Here is a 19,783-nt window from a genome sequence, read left to right on the forward strand (position 1 = left end):
TCTCCTTTTGGGTATGTGTACATCTTTTTGATTATTCCTCGGGTTCCCCTGTTTTTTATAACTTTGCCATAGAACTTCTCTAAATATCTTTAATCTTCCAGTATGTATGGTTATATGAGGATCCTTTACTGGCCATATGCACATCCATTTTATGATTCATTGCTATACCAAGTCTGTACTTAGGTTTTCCTCACCATGTATTGTAATTTAGTTCATTTGGCAAAATTGATACATTTCATCATACAGCCCCCCGATGAGTCTTGTTAGTGGCTGTGGTCGAACTCCCTTTGCACTTTTGTCTCTTCTTATCATCCAAAATCCCCGTTTTTGAGGTCTACACACACTATGTGTATATTTTAGAGTGTACAGGAGATTTTTTTTCACACACACGGCTTGTCAGTTTTGTGCAGCATGAATTTATTGAATATTATACCACTTTTCAATTTGCAGTCTTCAGAGCCATATATGTGTGTGTGAATATTTCCTTCTTTACTGTGCTAATGGAGTCCGATCGTCATTACGCCCCATGTCTTTTGCCCGATCCTTTTATCTCATTTACATTATAGTTGGGTGTACTCACCTCTTCCACGGCTATTTGAGATGGACAGGAATATTTCACACTGTTTATGAATCTCACATTTTGTACCCCCCTAGATCTATTGGTAGTATTTTAATGTTTTTGATCTAATGCTGTTTTTGCGTGTGTTCTCTGCATCAATAAAAATGTCTATATTTGCATATATACTCGCTTTTCTCCTCCTTTTGTATAATATAGTTACAGTAGCAAGGAGACATTATATTCAACTGCTTTCCAATGAAGGATGTCGGACCTAAAATGCTCTACAACCTCATGCACCTGAGATGTTCAGAGCCATTACAGGGGTATGTTCCCATGGTGTTTTTTCAGCTTTTTTTTTTTTTTGGGGGGGGGGGGGGGGAGGGTGTTGTGTGTTTTAAAACGGTACCAGCAAAACAAAGAAGGGAATTTTGTTACTTACCGTAAATTCCTTTTCTTCTAGCTCTTATTGGGAGACCCAGACGATTGGGGTATAGCTACTGCCCTCCGGAGGCCACACAAAGCACTACACTAAAAAGTGCAAGGCCCCTCCCCTTCTGGCTATACCCCCCCGTGGTATCACGGGTTCTCCAGTTTTAGTGCCAAAGCAAGAAGGAGGAAAGCCAATAACTGGTTTAAACAAATTAACTCCGAGTAACATCGGAGAACTGAAAAACCGTTCAACATGAACAACATGTGTACCCGCAAACAACAAAAAAATCCCGAAGGACAACAGGGCGGGTGCTGGGTCTCCCAATAAGAGCTAGAAGAAAAGGAATTTACGGTAAGTAACAAAATTCCCTTCTTCTTCGGCGCTCTATTGGGAGACCCAGACGATTGGGACGTCCAAAAGCTGTCCCTGGGTGGGTAAAGAAATACCTCATGTTAGAGCTGCAAGACAGCCCTCCCCTATGGGGAAGCCACTGCCACCTGCAGGGCTCTTCTACCTAGGCTGGCGTCCGCCGAAGCATAGGTATGCACCTGATAATGTTTGGTGAAAAATGTGCAGGCTCGACCAGGTAGCTGCCTGGCACACCTGTTGAGCCGTAGCCTGGTGTCGTAATGCCCAAAACGCACCTACGGCTCTGGTAGAATGGACCTTCAGCCCTGAAGGAACCGGAAGCCCCGCAGAACGGAAGTCTTCAAGAATTGGTTCTTTGATCCATCGAGCCATGGTGGCTTTAGAAACCTGCAACCCCTTGCGCGTACCAGCGACAAGGACAAAAAATGCATCAGAGCGGCGCATGGGCGCCGTGCGGGAAATGTAGATTCTGAGTGCTCTCACCAGAACTAACAACTGTAAATCCTTTTCATACCGGAGAACCGGATGAGAACAAAAAGGAAGGAAAGGGTATATCCTGATTAAGAAGAAACGCGGATACAACCTTAGGGAGAAACTCCTGAATGGGGCGCAGCACTACCTTGTCCTGGTGGAACACTAGGAAGGGAGCCTTGAATGACAGAGCCGCCAGCTTAGACACTCGCCGAAGCGACGTGATCGCAACCAGAAAGGCCACTTTCTGTGACAGGCGCGAAAGGGAAACTTCCCTCAGAGGCTCGAAATGCGGCTTCTGGAGAGCAACTAGTACCCTGTTCAGATCCCATGGATCTAACGGCCGCTTGTACGGGGGCACAATATGACAAACCCCCTGTAGTAACGTGCGCACCTTAGGAAGACGTGCTAGACGCTTCTGAAAAGAACACGGATAGTGCCGAGACTTGCCCTTAAAGGGAGCCGAGCGACCAACCTCTTTCCCAACCAGATTGCAGGAGGGAAGGCAAAGTAGGCAATGCAAATGGCCAGGGAGACCCTCCCTGAGCAGAACACTAAGATAAGAATATCTTCCACGAGTTGTGGTAGATCTTGGCAGACCGCGGCTGGCTAGCCCGTCTCATGGTGGCAATGACGTCGTGCTCACGGTCGACCGACGGTGAGATGCCACAGATCACGGTACCACGACCTCCCCGGCCAGTCTGGGGCGACGAGGATGGTGTGGCAGCAATCGGTAGCTGGAACTGTGACCAATCCTGAGCCAAGGCGCCTGTCGCCAGAGCTCTTTGATCGTAAGACCGCGTCATGAAAATCAGGACCTTGTTGTTGCCGAGAAGCCATGACGTCGACGTCCGTCTTCATCCTGCGTCTACAGAATTCTTGCAAACAAACGGGTGCAGAGCCCATTCCCCTGCGTCCACGCCCTGGCGACTGAGGAAGTCTGCTTCCTAGTGTCGTACGCCCGGGATGTGAACAGCTGATATGGTGTATGCTCTGTCTTCTACCCATAGCAGAATCCGCCGGACCTCTTGGGAGTCTTGTCGACTGCGTAGTCCGCCTTGGTGGTTGGTGTATGCCACCGCTGTGGATAGTCCGACTGAATTCGGATCTATTTGCATTCCAGCCACTGCAGGAAGGCTTGCAGTGCAAGATACACTGCCCAGAGCTCCAGACCACTGAGTTGAAGAGTGGACTCCTCTGAAGATGGTCTTTGACCGTCTGGAAAAGCTAAAACTCGCCTCTGGATGAGGCGCCTCCTTGAAGGAGAGACTGTCCCCTCGTCTGTAGTGAACGCTGTTTGTCCAGCGGAAGCTTCACTATCGCTGAGAGAGTGTGAAAACTCTCCAGGAGATGCCAGCGATTGGGTTCAACCTTGAAAAGTTGAAGACCCACCCGAAACTCCGGGAAGGGTCCAGCGCCATGTTCAGGTTGTGTTGGCATGCTTGTAAAGGAGAGTGCCTTGACCAGTAGATTACCCAAGTAAAGGATCACAGAGTGACCGTGAGAGCGCGGGACTGCTCCCTCTGCTGCCACGAACTTGGTGAACACCCGTGGGGCTGTCGCCAGCCAAAGGGTATGGCTACGAAACGAAATATTCTCGTCTTTAATAACGAATCGTAGCCAACGCCGGTGCCTCGGAGCAATCGGCACGTGTAGATAAGCATCCTGATGTCTATTGAAGCTAGGAAAACTCCTTGAGACAGAGAGGCAATGACGGAGCGGAGTGATGCCATCCGGAACCGCCTGGTTTTCACGTGCTCGTTAAGCAGTATAAAGTCCAGAACGGGACGGAAGGAGCCGTCCTATTTTGGCACCACGACCAGGTCGGGGCAAAATGCGTATCTGGTTCCTGAAGAGGAACAGGGATTACCGCTCTTTCCGCCTGCAGAAGAGCCTCGGCTCGGTCGGTGCGGTAGTTTGAAACAAACTGACTCTCACTCACAGGCCCTCAACCTGCGGTAGGTAAATGCCGCTAAAGCGGGGGAGTCTGCCCCCCCGCGGTTGCGGAGTGAGAGGGCTGAAAATTATGAGGAAAACGCTTTGGTAGCGGATCCTCCGGCTGCCTTCCCCGGGCGTGAATTGAGCCCGCTAGGAATCTATGCCCTTCTGGGCTTTTTGAGTCGTCTTGGATAGTTGAATGATTTCATTCAACCCTTACCAACAGACTATCACTAGATAAAGGCAACCTGGTTAAGCACTTCGTTGGAAGCAGCCTCTGTTCCAATCTCTCAACTACTAGCCTCTGCGTAAAAACACGGAGTTGGCGGATGCCACTGACGTCCGGCTCGTAGAGTCTCGGACAGCAATAACAGCATGATTCGCCATGCCGACATTGCGAGTTAAAGACGCTGCTGGGACCGAGAGTACCTGTGACAGCGACCCTCTGCGCAATACTAGCTGAAATAGCTTGGAGTGCCTTCACGGCTGCGACTGCCGGAGCAGCCGACCTGCCGATAGCTTCATAGACAGATTGCAACCAGAGGGCTATCTGTCTGTCAATGGCATCTTTAAGTGAAGTCCCATCTTCCACTGCAACTATAGATCTAGCCACAAGCCTGGAGATTGGGGGATCCACATTTGGATACTGGGTCTAGCGCTTGACCACGTCAGGGGGAGCGACACGTGTCTCATTAATACGGTCGGAGAAACGCTTATCGTGATAAGCGTGTCGTTTCTGGACTGCGTCTCTGGAGTCAGAGTGCTAAACAAGTACTCAATATATAGAGATTTCTCTTGCTGTGAAGCTGACCCCTCCACTGGAGGAGTTGAGGGAGAAATACCCAACCTTTCGTTGATGGACGCAATAAGATTATTCACTATAGCGTCACCATCCGGTGTATCCGGATTGAGAGCGGTCTCAGGAACAGAGTCCTGAACAGCTACGTCTGCCTCATCGTACAGAGAGTACTCCAGCTGGGACCTTGCCCAGTGATGTAGTCGAGGGCTAATGCCAGCGAGCCCGCTTAGGCCATCTGGGACTGTCGACCGTGTCGGATGCCTGCTCTCTGGGATGCCTGGAATCACTCTGGCGCCTTGAGATGCTCCAGATCAGGGCGGCCAGGGTCATTGCAACCATATTGCCCACGGTCTGCTTGGGGTGCAAAGTCTGTAAGATGTCAGTCATAGTCACAGACAATATATCAGCGGAAAAACTGCAACTTCGTCCCTGTCTCTGGACAGAGATCACAGGTGGTTCCTTTGGCCACATATAGCAGAGACCCCGGTTGAGCAATTGCACGCACTGGGGGTCCTGAAACCGTATGACATGCAGTACAAGCAGCATAGAAAGCCCGTGCATTGGCAACTTGTCTTTTTCTGCTGTTGTTGTCTAGCTATCTAAGAGCCTAGCCGAGGATAGCGACCGTACAGTGAATAGTCATACAAGCATGAAGTACAAATAAACACTTCAGCACATGTAGTACACGCAGCATTGAAAACTTGTGGCTTGGCACATTTGCTCTTCTGCTGCTGTTGTCTATTTATCTAGGAGCATGAGACAAGGATAGCGACATACAGTGAATGTATAGCATACAGCATGACAGTAAACACTGCAGCCCATGCAATCCAAGCAGCATTGAAAGCTTGCGCGTTAGCACCCTAGCCTTTCTGCTGCTGTTGTCTATTTATCCAGGAACATTAGCCAAGGATAGCGACATACAGTGAATGTATAGCATACAAGCATGACAGTAAACACTGCAGCCAATGCAAGTCAAGCAGCATTGAAAACTTGTGCCGTAGCACCATTGCTCTACTGCTGCTTTTGTCTGTTTATCTGGGCGCATTAGCCAAGAATAGCGACATACAGTGAATGTATATCATAACAATAAACCGTGCAGCACATGCAAGCGAAGCAGCATTGAAAGCTTGTGCCTTAGCACAAATTGCTCTACTGCTGCTGTTGCCCAATCTGACAGTAAACACTGCAGCACATGCAAACGAAGAAGCATTGAAAGCTTGTGCCTCAGCAGCATTGCTTATTTGCTGCTGTTGCCCAGAATAGCGACAGTACAGTACAGTGCATAGCATATCAGCACACAGCCCAAAAGCCCACTTCAGCATTAGTGGTGTCAGTTGCTTACCGCCCGCACAAGAGCGGGTGCGAGGTCGCCCAAAAACCTGTGACTGGTTCCGTTCTCCCAGAGTGGAAACCATAATGGCTGCCGGCTTCTCTTCCCCGTCCTGTGCAGAGGGGCGGGCCGTGGGCGAGCCCCAGCCAAGAGCGGGAACCCGGCGTCTCACTGTGTTCAGTGAGAGGGGGCTGGAGAATGCAAAGCAGACTCCAGCTCCCTGCGCTGAGCTACTGTACAGCGTCCCGCCCCTCCTCTGACTGGCAGGGCTGGGGCGGGAACGAAACGAAAACTAGGCCGCAAAGCCGGGGACTCTAGTAATAAGCGCGGCCGTCCTATGTGCACGGCCGACGCCGAAGTCCCCCGGCGCACCACAAGTCCCAGCCGCGCCACAATGTAAAAAAACAACCAGCAGCGGCCGGCGCGGCCGTTTTCAATACATAAATTCACTCAGCAAAGCTGCAGTGAATAATAGCACCAGCGCTCCGCGCTGTTGTCCCCGGCGCACTAACACTCCCAGCAATGCTGGTGTGTGTGGGCGCGATGTGCATGGGAACACAGAGTACCTTGATGTAGCAGGGCCCTGTCCCTGACGATACTCAGCTCCATATCCAGCAGGTTCTTTTGGGTCTGTGGATGGAGCTCGGTCTCTGTGCCTGGAGACCGGTAAGATCCCACTTCACCCAGAGCCCCTCATGGGGATGGGGAAGGAAAACAGCATGTGGGCTCCAGCCTCTGTACTAGCAATAAGTACCTCAACCTTACAACACCATCCACGGGTGAGAAGGGAGCATGCTGGGGGCCCTACATGGGCCCTCTTTTCTTCCATCCGACATAGTCAGCAGCTGCTGCTGACTAAAATCTGTGGAGCTATGCATGGATGTCTGACCTCCTTCGCACACAAAGCTAAAACTGGAGAACCCGTGATACCACGGGGGGGTATAGCCAGAAGGGGAGGGGCCTTGCACTTTTTAGTGTAGTGCTTTGTGTGGCCTCCGGAGGGCAGTAGCTATACCCCAATCGTCTGGGTCTCCCAATAGAGCGCCGAAGAAAAAAAGACTTCAGAAATCTCGTGCACAGGCAGATTTTTTTTTTCCCCTAAATTATGAGCACTGCAGAATTTGAGACTATTCATCATGTCAATTCTTTCAGTGTTTTTTAACCCATTGAAAGTAATGTGAAGCTTCAAAAATGAAAGCATGACATTTTTGCTGCCTTTTTGGTGAACAAAACTAATTTATTAACACGTATGTTAGACAAATCACACGTAATCTGCCTGAAAAATACAGATAAAAAGCAGCAACAAGTGGCATTTACTAATCAGTGTTTTTAATGCTAAGGCCGGTTTCACACATCCGGCTTGTCGCCGGTTTGCCTGATTCGGCGCACGCCAGTACAGTGTATACAGTACAATGACAGCGCCGCAACTTCCGGGTCACATGTACCGGCGCTTGTCGCACTGCCATTGTACTGTATACACTGTACTGGCGTGCGCCGAATCCGGCGACAAGCCGGATGTGTGAAACCGTCCTGTCATGTGACTGGAACATGTGACCCGGAAGTTGCGGCGCTGTCATTGTACTGTATACACTGTACTGGAGTGCGCCGAATCCGGCAAACCGGCGAAAAGCCGGATGTGTGAAACTAGCCTAAGTGTGAAGGTGTTGGGTGGAGAAAAAAAAATGCTGCAAAAATGCCATGTGTGAACATTCCCCAGAGTAGCCATACATGTAACATTAAAAAAAGCCGCCATATTCTATCAGGTGCCGTATTACTGAGGTACAGCATTTACCCCAAAAAACTTTCTTCTAGGGCAGACTAAATCCAAAATGCAGCATTACTGTGGCACCCATGATATGCAGTCTCGTACTTTCCGCAGGCTTCACATATACAATGCCTTTATAAACCTGAGTTAATATAAATGCAGAAGACAGTCCACATATATATTAGTCATTGGGGGTAGGGGGCTTCACTGCCAAGCACATAACACAGAACTGAGGATTGTAGCACAATCTCCCTTTTCGACCCCAGACGTTCAGAGGAAATCTGTACATAGTAATATCACTTACCTTCTGAAACATACACAAACGGTTTATTCCTAACTGAAAGCATGGTGAACAGATTGAAAAATAGGGCCACAAATGTTCCCACAAGTAGACGACCCCTAGAAGAACAGAGAAATAACATAGTATCAGCCATACTGTGCAGCCATACCAACATGAGTAAGCAAAGAAGAATCACTTACGTGTGGATCTCTGGTTGCTCCAAAAATCTTTCAGCACTGAAAAAATATATATCTATTAAACAATTGTGGATGAGTCTTGTTTCATGCACTAAAATTACCACTGACTGAGTATATACCAGGTACAGGAGGTAAGCCGTCTGTACAGGAGATAGTGGTCAGCCCATTGTAGCGCCTCTTGTGCCCCCAAAAAGGACACAAAAGATGCTGCTGCCATGGTCAGGTAGTAACTCGCCCATTGACAAATCGGCAAATTTTCATCACCAATTTACTTTTATCCTTGTTACAAGATGGTGGGGGAGGTGGGATGCTGAGTGCCGCTCTCTTCATTCTCTAAAGGGCTGACAGAAAGACAAGCGCAGCGCTCGGCAGCCCCACTGGAAATTAATGGTGCGCAGATCAAGCACGTGTAGTGCAGCTCAATTCTAACACGGGGTTTTAAATCTTCTCTCTGAAAATCTGTGCAGGTCCCAGTAGTCAGACCTCCACCCATCAACATTTACCCTGCAGATAGGCTATAACTTGTTCGCAACCAGCTTTGCAAAAAAAAAAGGCACCAAAAATGCACCTGTGTGAACATGGCCTAAGATGCACACTGCTATGCTGCACAATCAAAACTTATACAGTGGAATCTCGGTTTCCGAGTAACCCAGTTTGCGTGCATTTCGCTATACGAGCAAAGCTTGCTGTAAATTTGTAACTCAGTTTACGAGCAAGCTTTGCTGTACGAGCAAATACTCACCGCACACACTTCCGGTTCCGTACTTTCACCGCGCTCTGACCCGCTCTTGCAGTCCACACAAACACGCACACACATATTATGCTCACCTTACCTTCTGTTCCATCGCCAGCCTCCTGGTTCTTGTAGTCCGCCGCTACAGGATGTGTATCGGGTAACCATTGCGCCGATGGAGGAACTTCAGCTGTAAGCCGCTTCTCAAAGGCAGCGCGCTGACCAATCAGAGACAAGCGGCTCATGCCTTTGACATCAGCGCTCTGGCAGTGGAAGCTCCGGCATCGGTCGCGATGGTTACCCGATACACATCCTGTACCAGCGAACTACAAGAACCAGGAAGCCGGCAATGGAACTGAAGGAGCATAATGTGTGTGTGTGTGTGTGTGTGTGTGTGTGTGTGTTTGTGCATGTGTGGAATGGCACAATAGGGGACCAGGATGGGACATTGCACAAGTTGTGGAATGAAGTGTCTGAGCTTACATTATTTCCTATGGGAAATTTTGCTTTGCCAGACGAGTAACTTGGTTTACATGCACACTCCCAGAACGGATTGTACTCGTAAACCAAGGTTCCACTGTATTGTGGTACAGTATTAACAAGAAAAATCTATGTAAATACTTTTATATCCAAAAAAGACTTTGGACATAAAAGTATTTACGTATAAGGTTTATACTAAAACCACAACAGTGACAAGCAGCTTATAGTGACCAAAGGGATAATTATTTTTATTAACATCATCATGAACCATTGTGATCAGTCAGTAACAGCAGTTATTATTTAGCCTGTGATTTCACGTTGTGGGGTCCAGACTAAGCATCTACGTTCGGACATTCGGGGTGTATACCTCTCTTTTAATATGAAGAGCGCTCCCAGCTGTGCCAGAACTGTGGATGCGAAAACTGCTAACACTTCAAACCTTTCAAATCTGAAAATTAAATAAATATTAAAAAATTAAAGAAAACAAACATTCACATTTGCTAATTTTTATTAAAACATATGGGATGTATGATTTTGTGTGATTTCCTTGTTGGTTCGGTCACTGGATTTTAGCAGATAAATAAACATTTTTCTGAACAGCAGATGATCAGCAAACTTCTCTTATAATATGAGATAGGGCTCAAGACAGGACCACCGGCCATTATTATTTTACACTGGAAACAGTGAAAAGCCGATCACGTGTCAGAGTAAATCTGTCTCCCATCTACCTAGAGATGAGATACGTATCTAAAGTCCCCGTCACACACAACGAGAACGCTAATGAGATTGTTGCAGAGTCACAGTTTCTTCAAAGGCGATGTCCTGTGTGACAGGGTCCCAATGACCGCCGAGATCGTTATACAGGTCGCTACTGCGACCTGTATCGTTACTGTGTCGTTGGTAAGGTCTGTGTGACATCTCACCAGCGACCTCCCAGCGACTTACCAGCGATCCTTATCGGGACATATCGTTGTCGGGATCTCTGGAAAGTTGTGGTGTGTGACTGGGCCTTAAAATGCAGTTTGGGAATTTCTCTTCAGGGTGTTAAAGGGATTGTCCCCTTTCAAAAAATGTTGGTCCCAGAGTGCAGTTTGCGGCACTGACATCACGTTAATAGTGCATCATCCAATCAGTGAGCTCAGTCGCTTTATACATCACCATAAGCAGAATCTCGGAGCTCAATGATTGGCTGCAGCTCTGTGACGCCAGCACCGTAATACTGGACAACAGTAGAAAGGAGCGGTCACTCAGTATTGGACCCAGGAATGGTAATACTTGTTCTTTCTTCTTCTTTTTTTTTTTTTTAATTATAAGCAATGCTTCCTGAAAGGGGACAACTCATTTAAGTCTATAAGACCAGAGGAAAGAAAAGAAAGTAGAAGTCTAGATCCATTGCAGAACTGAAGTCAAAGTGCAGCCTTAAAGGGTCTGTCGAGGACTGAACAATTAATGACCCATTTATAGTATAATTAATCAATATGAGATTGGTGGGGTGTCTGACATCCAGTAAATCCATCAATCAGCTGAAATCTATGCAGCTGGATAAAAGCACTGTACGGGGCAAAACACAGCAGCTCTGTAAAGTACTTAGTGGCTGTTTCCAGTGAAAATCTTAAGTCAAGATTGGCGATGGGTGTCAGACCCCCACCAACCTCATAATTATGAATCACCATATTCATAGGTCTTTTATTGTTCAGTCCTTTATAGCCCCTTTAAAACAAAGAACTATCCACTGGACAAAGTGTCGGATTAAAAAGCTAAAAAAAAAAAAAATGGAGTAACTAATTCATTATTAGGTTGGGTCAAAGGTCACGAACTAGTGATGATCCAGCACTATGATACTCAGGTGCACGGTACTCAAAACTAGTAGGTTGGACTCGTGAACGAGCTCGACTGACGTACCAAGTATAATGGAAGTCAATGGAAAGCTTGAGCATTTCAAGATCTTGTGGAAAAATGCTTGAGTTTCCCATTGCCTTCCATTATACTCACGAATAGAGCCGGTCCATTAGCCAAACTGCTTGTCACGAGGACAATGCACCAGAGTATCGTAGTGCTCAATCATCACTAGTCACGAAACCACAAGACAAAATAAAAAAAAAAAAAAAAAAAAAAAAAAAAAAAAAATCACATTTGTAAAACACCCTTAAGTTGGATTTGAGCGCAGCTTTTTAGTATGAGAAGGTAAATAACAGGAAAGCAGTACGTACCCAAAAGAATATGTTGGACTTTGCTTTTTCATCATTACCCAATAGCTTATCAAACACGTAATTAAACTGCGAAAATAGAGACAGAAGGATTAACGGTTTAAGGGTTAATGGAAAGCAATCAGTCCATAGACGAAACAGTGGGTATTAATGACATTGCTGGACAGATAGAACAAGACGAGGCCGTATTCAGCCGTCAATATGACGTATAGATCAAAGTAATATTAATATATGAAAAGGGTGATGACATTCGGCACAGATATTCATTACTCCAGATTATACACTGGGAGATTTATTTCTTTTTGCTATATGACAAATCACCTAATAAACATAAAATTATACTTTATTAAAAGCGCTCACCTGAAGAGGTCGAATATTGTAAGGTAGGTATAAGCGGTTAAAGCTGAAAAAGAAAGACAACACGTCACACCGCGCTGGTAGAGTATGGAGCTGAGAGAAGGTTTCTAAATCCAACTTTTTATGATTTTGCACAAATCCCATCATAATAATTTAAAGGGAACGTGCCAACAGTTTTTATGTGAAAGAATACATGGCAGGCCATAGTTTTTATGCTGCCCAAAAACCACCGGTCACTCTGACATCTAGAAAGGGTTTCTCATTAGATTATAGAAGTGTGTTCTCTTCTGAAAAATGCTAAAACATGGAAAAAGGAGGAAGAGTCCATTGAGAGGCTCCAAGGAGGATTATTTTCCATTCAGCCTGGCTTGACTGACAGGTCTCACCCTATTCCCGCATACGGAGAGACCTGTCCCTCAAATATCGCAGAAGAGAGCAGCTGGATGGAGCCGCCCCCACCGGACTATTCTCTGCCCTACACCGGACTACTCTCTGCCCTACACCGGACTACTCTCTGCCCTACACCGGACTACTCTCTGCACTACTTTTTTAAATATGTTTTCTCGGACACACCTCAGTAAAACATAGCTCCCAGTAACGAGGGAGTCTGCCTGGATTTCACAATGCCTGAAGCTATGGACAGATTGACCTTAAAACAAATCATCAGGATTTTCCTATATAACCTAAAGCCAGTGCTATACTGGCACTATCAGGCTGAGTCTATACATACCATTAGTTGTTAGCTCGGACGTATAGCTTTGGTAACACAAGCAAGTAAAGTTTGTAAAATCAGCAGCTTGTCAAGTGACAGCAGCTGCAGCAGCTGATAGCTGGGGTGGGTATTTATAGTGATTCCCTCCCCCTGTTATTTATGCTAATTCTATTACACAATCTTTTTAGTTTGTGACTAAAAGGACCTGGTTCTGATGTCATATCCATGTGACTAGAAGAGGTGGGGCCTCAGCCAACAGAAAAATTTTGCTTCCTGGTATCAGCTATGTTGGCTGAGGCCCTGCCCCTTCTGGTCACATGGGTATGACATTAGCACAGGTCCTTTTAGTCACAAATTAAAACAATTGTATAATAGAAATAGCATAAATAACAGGGGGAGGGAATCACTATGAATACCCATCCCAGCTATCAGCTGCTACAGCTGTTGTCACTCAACAAGCTGCAGATTTTACAAACTTTACTTGCTTATGTTTCAAAACCTATACATCCGAGCTGACAACTAATGATATGTATAGAATCAGCCTGATAGTGCCAGTATAGAACTGGCTTTAGGTTATATAGGAAAAACCTGGTTATTCGTGCACTTTAATACACTGTGCATTCTGAAAAAGTGTTTGTCTTCATATAACTCCCACTGCACCACCCCCTAAGGCTACTTTCACACTTGCGTTAAACGGCATCCGTTGCATTGCGTTGTGTGACGGATGCAACGGATGCGTTGCATATAATGGCACAACGGATGCAACAGATGCTGCAAAACAACGGAAAGCTTTTTTTTTTCTTCTTTACAGTTTTACCGGCAGCAGACTATTGTGAACGATCAGCTGATCACCCGGCGGCCGGGCGCTCAGCTGATCGCTCTCAATAGCCGGCGGCCGGGGGCACTCAGCTGAGAGCTCTCACATGCCAGCGGCCGGGGGCGCTCAGCTGAGAGCTCTCACATGCTGCGGGCGCTCAGCTGAGAGCTCTCACATGCCGGCGGCCGGGGGGCGCTCAGCTGAGAGCTCTCACATGCCGGCGGCCGGGGGGCGCTCAGCTGAGAGCTCTCACATGCCGGCGGCCGGGGGGCGCTCAGCTGAGAGCTCTCACATGCCGGCGGCCGGGGGCGCTCAGCTGAGAGCTCTCACATGCCAGCGGCCGGGGGCGCTCAGCTGAGAGCTCTCACATGCTGCGGGCGCTCAGCTGAGAGCTCTCACATGCCGGCGGCCGGGGGGCGCTCAGCTGAGAGCTCTCACATGCCGGCGGCCGGGGGGCGCTCAGCTGAGAGCTCTCACATGCCGGCGGCCGGGGGGCGCTCAGCTGAGAGCTCTCACATGCCGGCGGCCGGGGGGCGCTCAGCTGAGAGCTCTCACATGCCCGGCGGCCGGGGGGGCGCTCAGCTGAGAGCTCTCACATGCCGGCGGCCGGGGGGGCGCTCAGCTGAGAGCTCTCACATGCCGGCGGCCGGGGGGGCGCTCAGCTGAGAGCTCTCACATGCCGGCGGCCGGGGGGCGCTCAGCTGAGAGCTCTCACATGCCCGGCGGCCGGGGGGCGCTCAGCTGAGAGCTCTCACATGCCGGCGGCCGGGGGGCGCTCAGCTGAGAGCTCTCACATGCCGGCGGCCGGGGGGCGCTCAGCTGAGAGCTCTCACATGCCGGCGGCCGGGGGGCGCTCAGCTGAGAGCTCTCACATGCCGGCGGCCGGGGGGCGCTCAGCTGAGAGCTCTCACATGCCGGCGGCCGGGGGGCGCTCAGCTGAGAGCTCTCACATGCCGGCGGCCGGGGGGCGCTCAGCTGAGAGCTCTCACATGCCGGCGGCCGGGGGGCGCTCAGCTGAGAGCTCTCACATGCCGGCGGCCGGGGGGCGCTCAGCTGAGAGCTCTCACATGCCGGCGGCCGGGGGGGCGCTCAGCTGAGAGCTCTCACATGCCGGCGGCCGGGGGGCGCTCAGCTGAGAGCTCTCACATGCCGGCGGCCGGGGGGCGCTCAGCTGAGAGCTCTCACATGCCGGCGGCCGGGGGCGCTCAGCTGAGAGCTCTCACACGCCGGGGGCGGTCAGCTGAGAGCTCTTACATGCCGGTGGCCGGGGGCGCTCAGCTGAGCTCTCACATGCCGGCGGCCGGGGGCGCTCAGCTGAGAGCTCTCACATGCCGGCAGCCGGGGGCGCTCAGCTGAGAGCTCTCACATGCCGGCAGCCGGGGGCGCTCAGCTGAGAGCTCTCACATGCCGGCAGCCGGGGGCGCTCAGCTGAGAGCTCTCACACGCCGGGGGCGCTCAGCTGAGAGCTCTCACATGCCGGCGGCCGGGGGCACTCAGCTGAGAGCTCTCACATGCCGGCGGCCGGGGGCGCTCAGCTGAGAGCTCTCACATGCCGGCGGCCGGGGGCGCTCAGCTGAGAGCTCTCACATGCCGGCGGCCGGGGGCGCTCAGCTGAGAGCTCTCACATGCCGGCGGCCGGGGGCGCTCAGCTGAGAGCTCTCACATGCTGGCGGTGCTCAGGTGAGCGCTCTCACATGCCGGGGGCGCTTAGCTCAGCCACCGAGAAACAAAAGAAAGTTTCTGTAATTTTTTTTTAAAAAAAAAGAGCATGCGCAGTGAAAAAAAAAAAAAAAAAGTTTCCGCTGCTCAAAAAAAAGTTACATGCGGTGTTCATTCCGCCCGACGCAGCGTCAAAATAACAATGCTGCGTCGTCCAGCGGATGCAACGCTGACACTTGCATTACAGTGCGTCGTCCATACAAGTCTATGGAGAATAGCGCAGTGCGTTAACGGACTGCGCTATTCTCCATAGTGACGGACTGCGCTGAACGCAAGTGTGAAAGTACCCTAAATGAAAAGACTTCTCCCATTTTAGGTATAACTAAGGCTATGTGCGTACACTGAGTATTTGGTACAGAAATTTCTGCACCAAATCTACACTTCTTGGCAGAAAAAAAACTCATGCTATGCACAGTTCTAAAAACGCTGCAAAAACACAAAGAATGGACATGCTGCAGATTTATTTCTGCACCAAGGTAAAAGAAAAAAAAAAAAGCAACGTGCACAAAACTTCAGGATTCTCATTGACTTTGCTAGAGTAAGGATTTGCATGCAGTTTTTTCAGAAAACTGCACCAAAAAATGCATAAAAAAAACGTGATAAAAACGCACTGTGTGCACATACTTTAAACTAGCTGTTTTCATTAAAAGCTGAACACTGAACTCCCATTCAGTTAATTTATTGGTTAAAGTGATTCTTAATGTTACTACAAACATTACAACTCCTGAGAAGTCAAATCAGCAAATACTTGTAACTATACAACTGAATACAATTGTGGATCAAGTTTATTACTATTTTTATCACTAGGTCTGTTTACAAGTCCAGTAGTAAAAAAACACATCAGATAGATGGTCATTAATGATAGGCGAGCAGTACAATGCTCGATGGGCAAACTGATGAGTGAACAGTACACTTGTTAAGCAACTCGAGCAGCTAGCTCCCTCCCTCCAGCTCCCTCCGTCTCTTGCGCCATTCAGCACCCTCCGCCTCCCGCTCCCTCCACCTATCACGCCCTCCAGCTCATTCCGCCTCCCGCGCCCTCCCTCCGCCTCATGCGCCCTCCCTCCCTCCGCCTCTCGCGCCCTCCCTCCCTAAGTCAGCCTCTCGCGCCCTCCCTCCCTAAGTCCGCCTCTCGCGCCCTCCCTCCCTAAGTCCGCCTCTCGCGCCCTCCCTCCCTAAGTCCGCCTCTCGCGCCCTCCCTCCCTAAGTCCGCCTCTCGCGCCCTCCCTCCCTAAGTCCGACTCTCGCGCCCTCCCTCCCTAAGTCCGACTCTCGCGCCCTCCCTCCCTAAGTCCGACTCTCGCGCCCTCCCTAAGTCCGACTCTCGCGCCCTCCCTCCCTAAGTCCGACTCTCGCGCCCTCCCTCCCTAAGTCCGACTCTCGCGCCCTCCCTCCCTAAGTCCGACTCTCGCGCCCTCCCTCCCTAAGTCCGACTCTCGCGCCCTCCCTCCCTAAGTCCGACTCTCGCGCCCTCCCTCCCTAAGTCCGACTCTCGCGCCCTCCCTCCCTAAGTCCGACTCTCGCGCCCTCCCTCCCTAAGTCCGACTTTCGCGCCCTCCCTCCCTAAGTCCGACTCTCGCGCCCTCCCTCCCTAAGTCCGACTCTCGCGCCCTTCCTCCCTAAGTCCGACTCTCGTGCCCTTCCTCCCCAAGTCCGACTCTCGCGCCCTTCCTCCCTATGTCAATTGTTTTTGCCATTTGGGTTTTGCACTGCAAAGCTGAGTTTTTGACCAAAGTTCTGCAACAAAAAGGCTGCAGTTTGAACTGCATAGTGCGGACAAGAAACCCAAATTCCCTAAGACTTTGAAAAGCAGAACACAACCATTGTGCCATTAAACGCTGCAGTTGAAAAAGCAGCAAAAAAGCAGGTAAAAAGCAACGTGCGGACATAGCCTAAGTCCGACTCTCGCGCCCTCCCTCCCTAAGTCCGCCTCTCGCGTCCTCCCTCAATAAGTCCGCCTCTCGCGTCCTCCTTCCCTAAGGCTATGTGCGCACGTTGCGTACTGTCCCTGCAGAAATTTCTGCAGCGATTTGAACAGCACACGTGCGCTTCAAATCGCTGCAGAAACAGTCCGTAATGAAAGAAAAAAAAAAAAAAAAAAGCAGATTCCATGCGCTCTGACTGCAGCCCCTCCCATAAGACAGAGCGGGACCTGCAGGCAGAGCGCACGGAAGAAGTGACATGTCACTTCTTAGAATGCGCGCTTCGGGCAGCAGCCGAAGCGCTGTGCTCTAATACGCCACGTGCGCACATCTCCTACATAATCTTCATAGATTGTGCAGGGGACGCAGGACGCATGCAATTACGCAACGTGCGCACATAGCCTTAGTCCGCCTCTCGCGCCCTCCCTCCCTAAGTCCGCCTCTCGCGCCCTCCCTCCCTAAGTCCGCCTCTCGCGCCCTCCCTCCCTAAGTCCGCCTCTCGCGCCCTCCCTCCCTAAGTCCGCCTCTCGCGCCCTCCCTCCCTAAGTCCGCCTCTCGCGCCCTCCCTCCCTAAGTCCGCCTCTCGCGCCCTCCCTCCCTAAGTCCGCCTCTCGCGCCCTCCCTCCCTAAGTCCGCCTCTCGCGCCCTCCCTCCCTAAGTCCGCCTTTCGCGCCCTCCCTCCCTAAGTCCGCCTCTCGCGCCCTCCCTCCCTAAGTCCGCCTCTCGCGCCCTCCCTCCCTAAGTCCGCCTCTCGCGCCCTCCCTCCCTAAGTCCGCCTCTCGCGCCCTCCCTCCCTAAGTCCGCCTCTCATGTCCTCCCTCCCTAAGTCCGCCTCTCGCACCCTCCCTCCGCCTCTCGCACCCTCCCTCTGGTCTACATACAATTGTATCCATAACAGCGGCCATCTCCTATCTCAGTGATGGGAAAGTCTTCACTGAATACAGATTTTACCCTCAGAATTGAGAATGTTGATAATGATGGATCAATTCTGCCAGAGAAAGAAGCAGTTTTTCTGATAACATATATTACAAAGTTGCTTATTTTCATGTGCACTATTGATTTATGAAATAAAAATTAAAACAACGGTAACCCTTTAAATGTTTTAACCAATATTACAAATAAAAGGCATATTTTATTAACAGGATTGTATTGCACTTTCTTCTTTCCTCTGGTGTTGTCCTTTGAAATCATTGACATCTTATCTAGTTTATGCCTTCCCCACTGTAATTTGATGGGTCAATTTAAGGATTAATGCATATATAGTGATAAATACATGCCAGATAATGATTGATGGCGCTCTGGATCCTGGGTAAAGGAAAGCATGGCATGGGAGAACATACCCCGTCTGACAGGACTGATGGTCATATCTACGTACCCATACTGTTTGTAGAGCTGCACCATGTGAGCAAGAAGCCTGTGCAAACCACATTTATGGCACCAAACAACAAGATCTTCCATGACTGCAAAGAGAAAGTCCAGAGTCATTCACATAGTATGAATACAAATGCTTTTCGTCCACTGATTGTTCAGGGCATTGCAGGACCTTAGGTATCCATGGCAATGACCACCAGCAACTAACTGGCTGTGACTATATGCATGATCATAACTATGGATACCTAAGGTCCTGCTATGCCCTGTACATGAGGTAACGACATAGTGAATTAGAAGAACTATATACATTTCAAATTGGAGGTATTTACTTACATTATTATTATTATTACACCTACTACATATGGGATAGGATCTTGGAGATGGGAATAACCCTTTAACTCCTTGGTGTATATGGACGTCACTATAGAGTGCTCCAACATCGCCTGCTGCTCAACAATTTAAATTTTGCTGCTAATCACCAATGGCGATATTTAAATGGAGCGATCACTGATGCACGCACACCAGCTCACGTCAGCCTCTCTAGAAGCGAGTGTGGGGTATTGATGGGTACCATGATGGCTTCCATGATTGCCATCTCGGTACCACAGGCTTAGCTTTATAGGAGACCATCATTTCCACTAAATACTGCAATAAATCAGTACAAAGATGATGTAAAAAGAATCAATAAGGAGGAGGCGGCACTGGGGCTGAAGTGACTGAGGCTTCAGATCTACCATAGCCCCTCAGCCTCATTTGCATATGAATTAAAATGCTGATTTATCAGTAACAGAGGAACGGACTGGCCATGTAAAGATATTGCTGGAATTGTCTCTGAAAGAGCTATAAGTGCATATCAATAGTTTAGGGGTGAAATCTTGCAGATAGATTCCCTTTAAAAAATTACAACCCACAACTTATTCCATCATTATCCCTAAAACTACCACAGATGATAGTCAGCTTTAGGCTGCTTTCACACATCCGGTGTTTCCTGTGCAGCACAATCCGGCTCTTTGCAGAAAAAACGCAACCGTTTTTTTTTGCCGCCAGTTGCGTTTTTTCCGCATAGACTTTCATTAGTGCCGCATGGCCTTGCGTTCGGTCCGGTTTTTGCCGGATGCGGCATATTTAGCCCATGCTGCGGCCGGATGGAACGTTGCCTGGCACATTTTTTTGTCCGGCAAAAAAAAAAACGCTTTTTCCAATGCATGCCTGTGGACGCCGGATGCAGTTTTTTGCACTGTGCATGCTCAGTAGCGTGCCGCAACCAGAAAAAAAACAGACGGGCTGCATGTAAAAACTTATGCAAATGATGCGTTTTTTTCGCCGC

The 19,783-nt window shown here is 49.4% G+C and overlaps 1 protein-coding gene across 2 annotated transcripts in view; it reads right to left on the reverse strand.

Moving 5' to 3' along the window:
• Positions 1 to 19,783, reverse strand: part of SLC30A6 (solute carrier family 30 member 6) — an 84,265-nt gene that overhangs the window by 58,942 nt on the left and 5,540 nt on the right. For both annotated transcript variants that reach the window (XM_075339457.1, XM_075339456.1), the window contains exons 3-8: positions 18,461 to 18,545; positions 11,919 to 11,961; positions 11,562 to 11,627; positions 9,719 to 9,799; positions 8,142 to 8,177; positions 7,966 to 8,060 (exon numbers count right to left, since the gene is read on the reverse strand). In XM_075339457.1, the coding sequence (XP_075195572.1) occupies positions 7,966 to 8,060; positions 8,142 to 8,177; positions 9,719 to 9,799; positions 11,562 to 11,627; positions 11,919 to 11,961; positions 18,461 to 18,545 (406 nt within the window). The remainder of the gene's footprint in view (positions 1 to 7,965; positions 8,061 to 8,141; positions 8,178 to 9,718; positions 9,800 to 11,561; positions 11,628 to 11,918; positions 11,962 to 18,460; positions 18,546 to 19,783) is intronic.

The sequence above is a fragment of the Anomaloglossus baeobatrachus genome, chromosome 3, assembly GCF_048569485.1.
Source record: "Anomaloglossus baeobatrachus isolate aAnoBae1 chromosome 3, aAnoBae1.hap1, whole genome shotgun sequence".
Lineage (NCBI taxonomy): Eukaryota > Metazoa > Chordata > Amphibia > Anura > Aromobatidae > Anomaloglossus > Anomaloglossus baeobatrachus.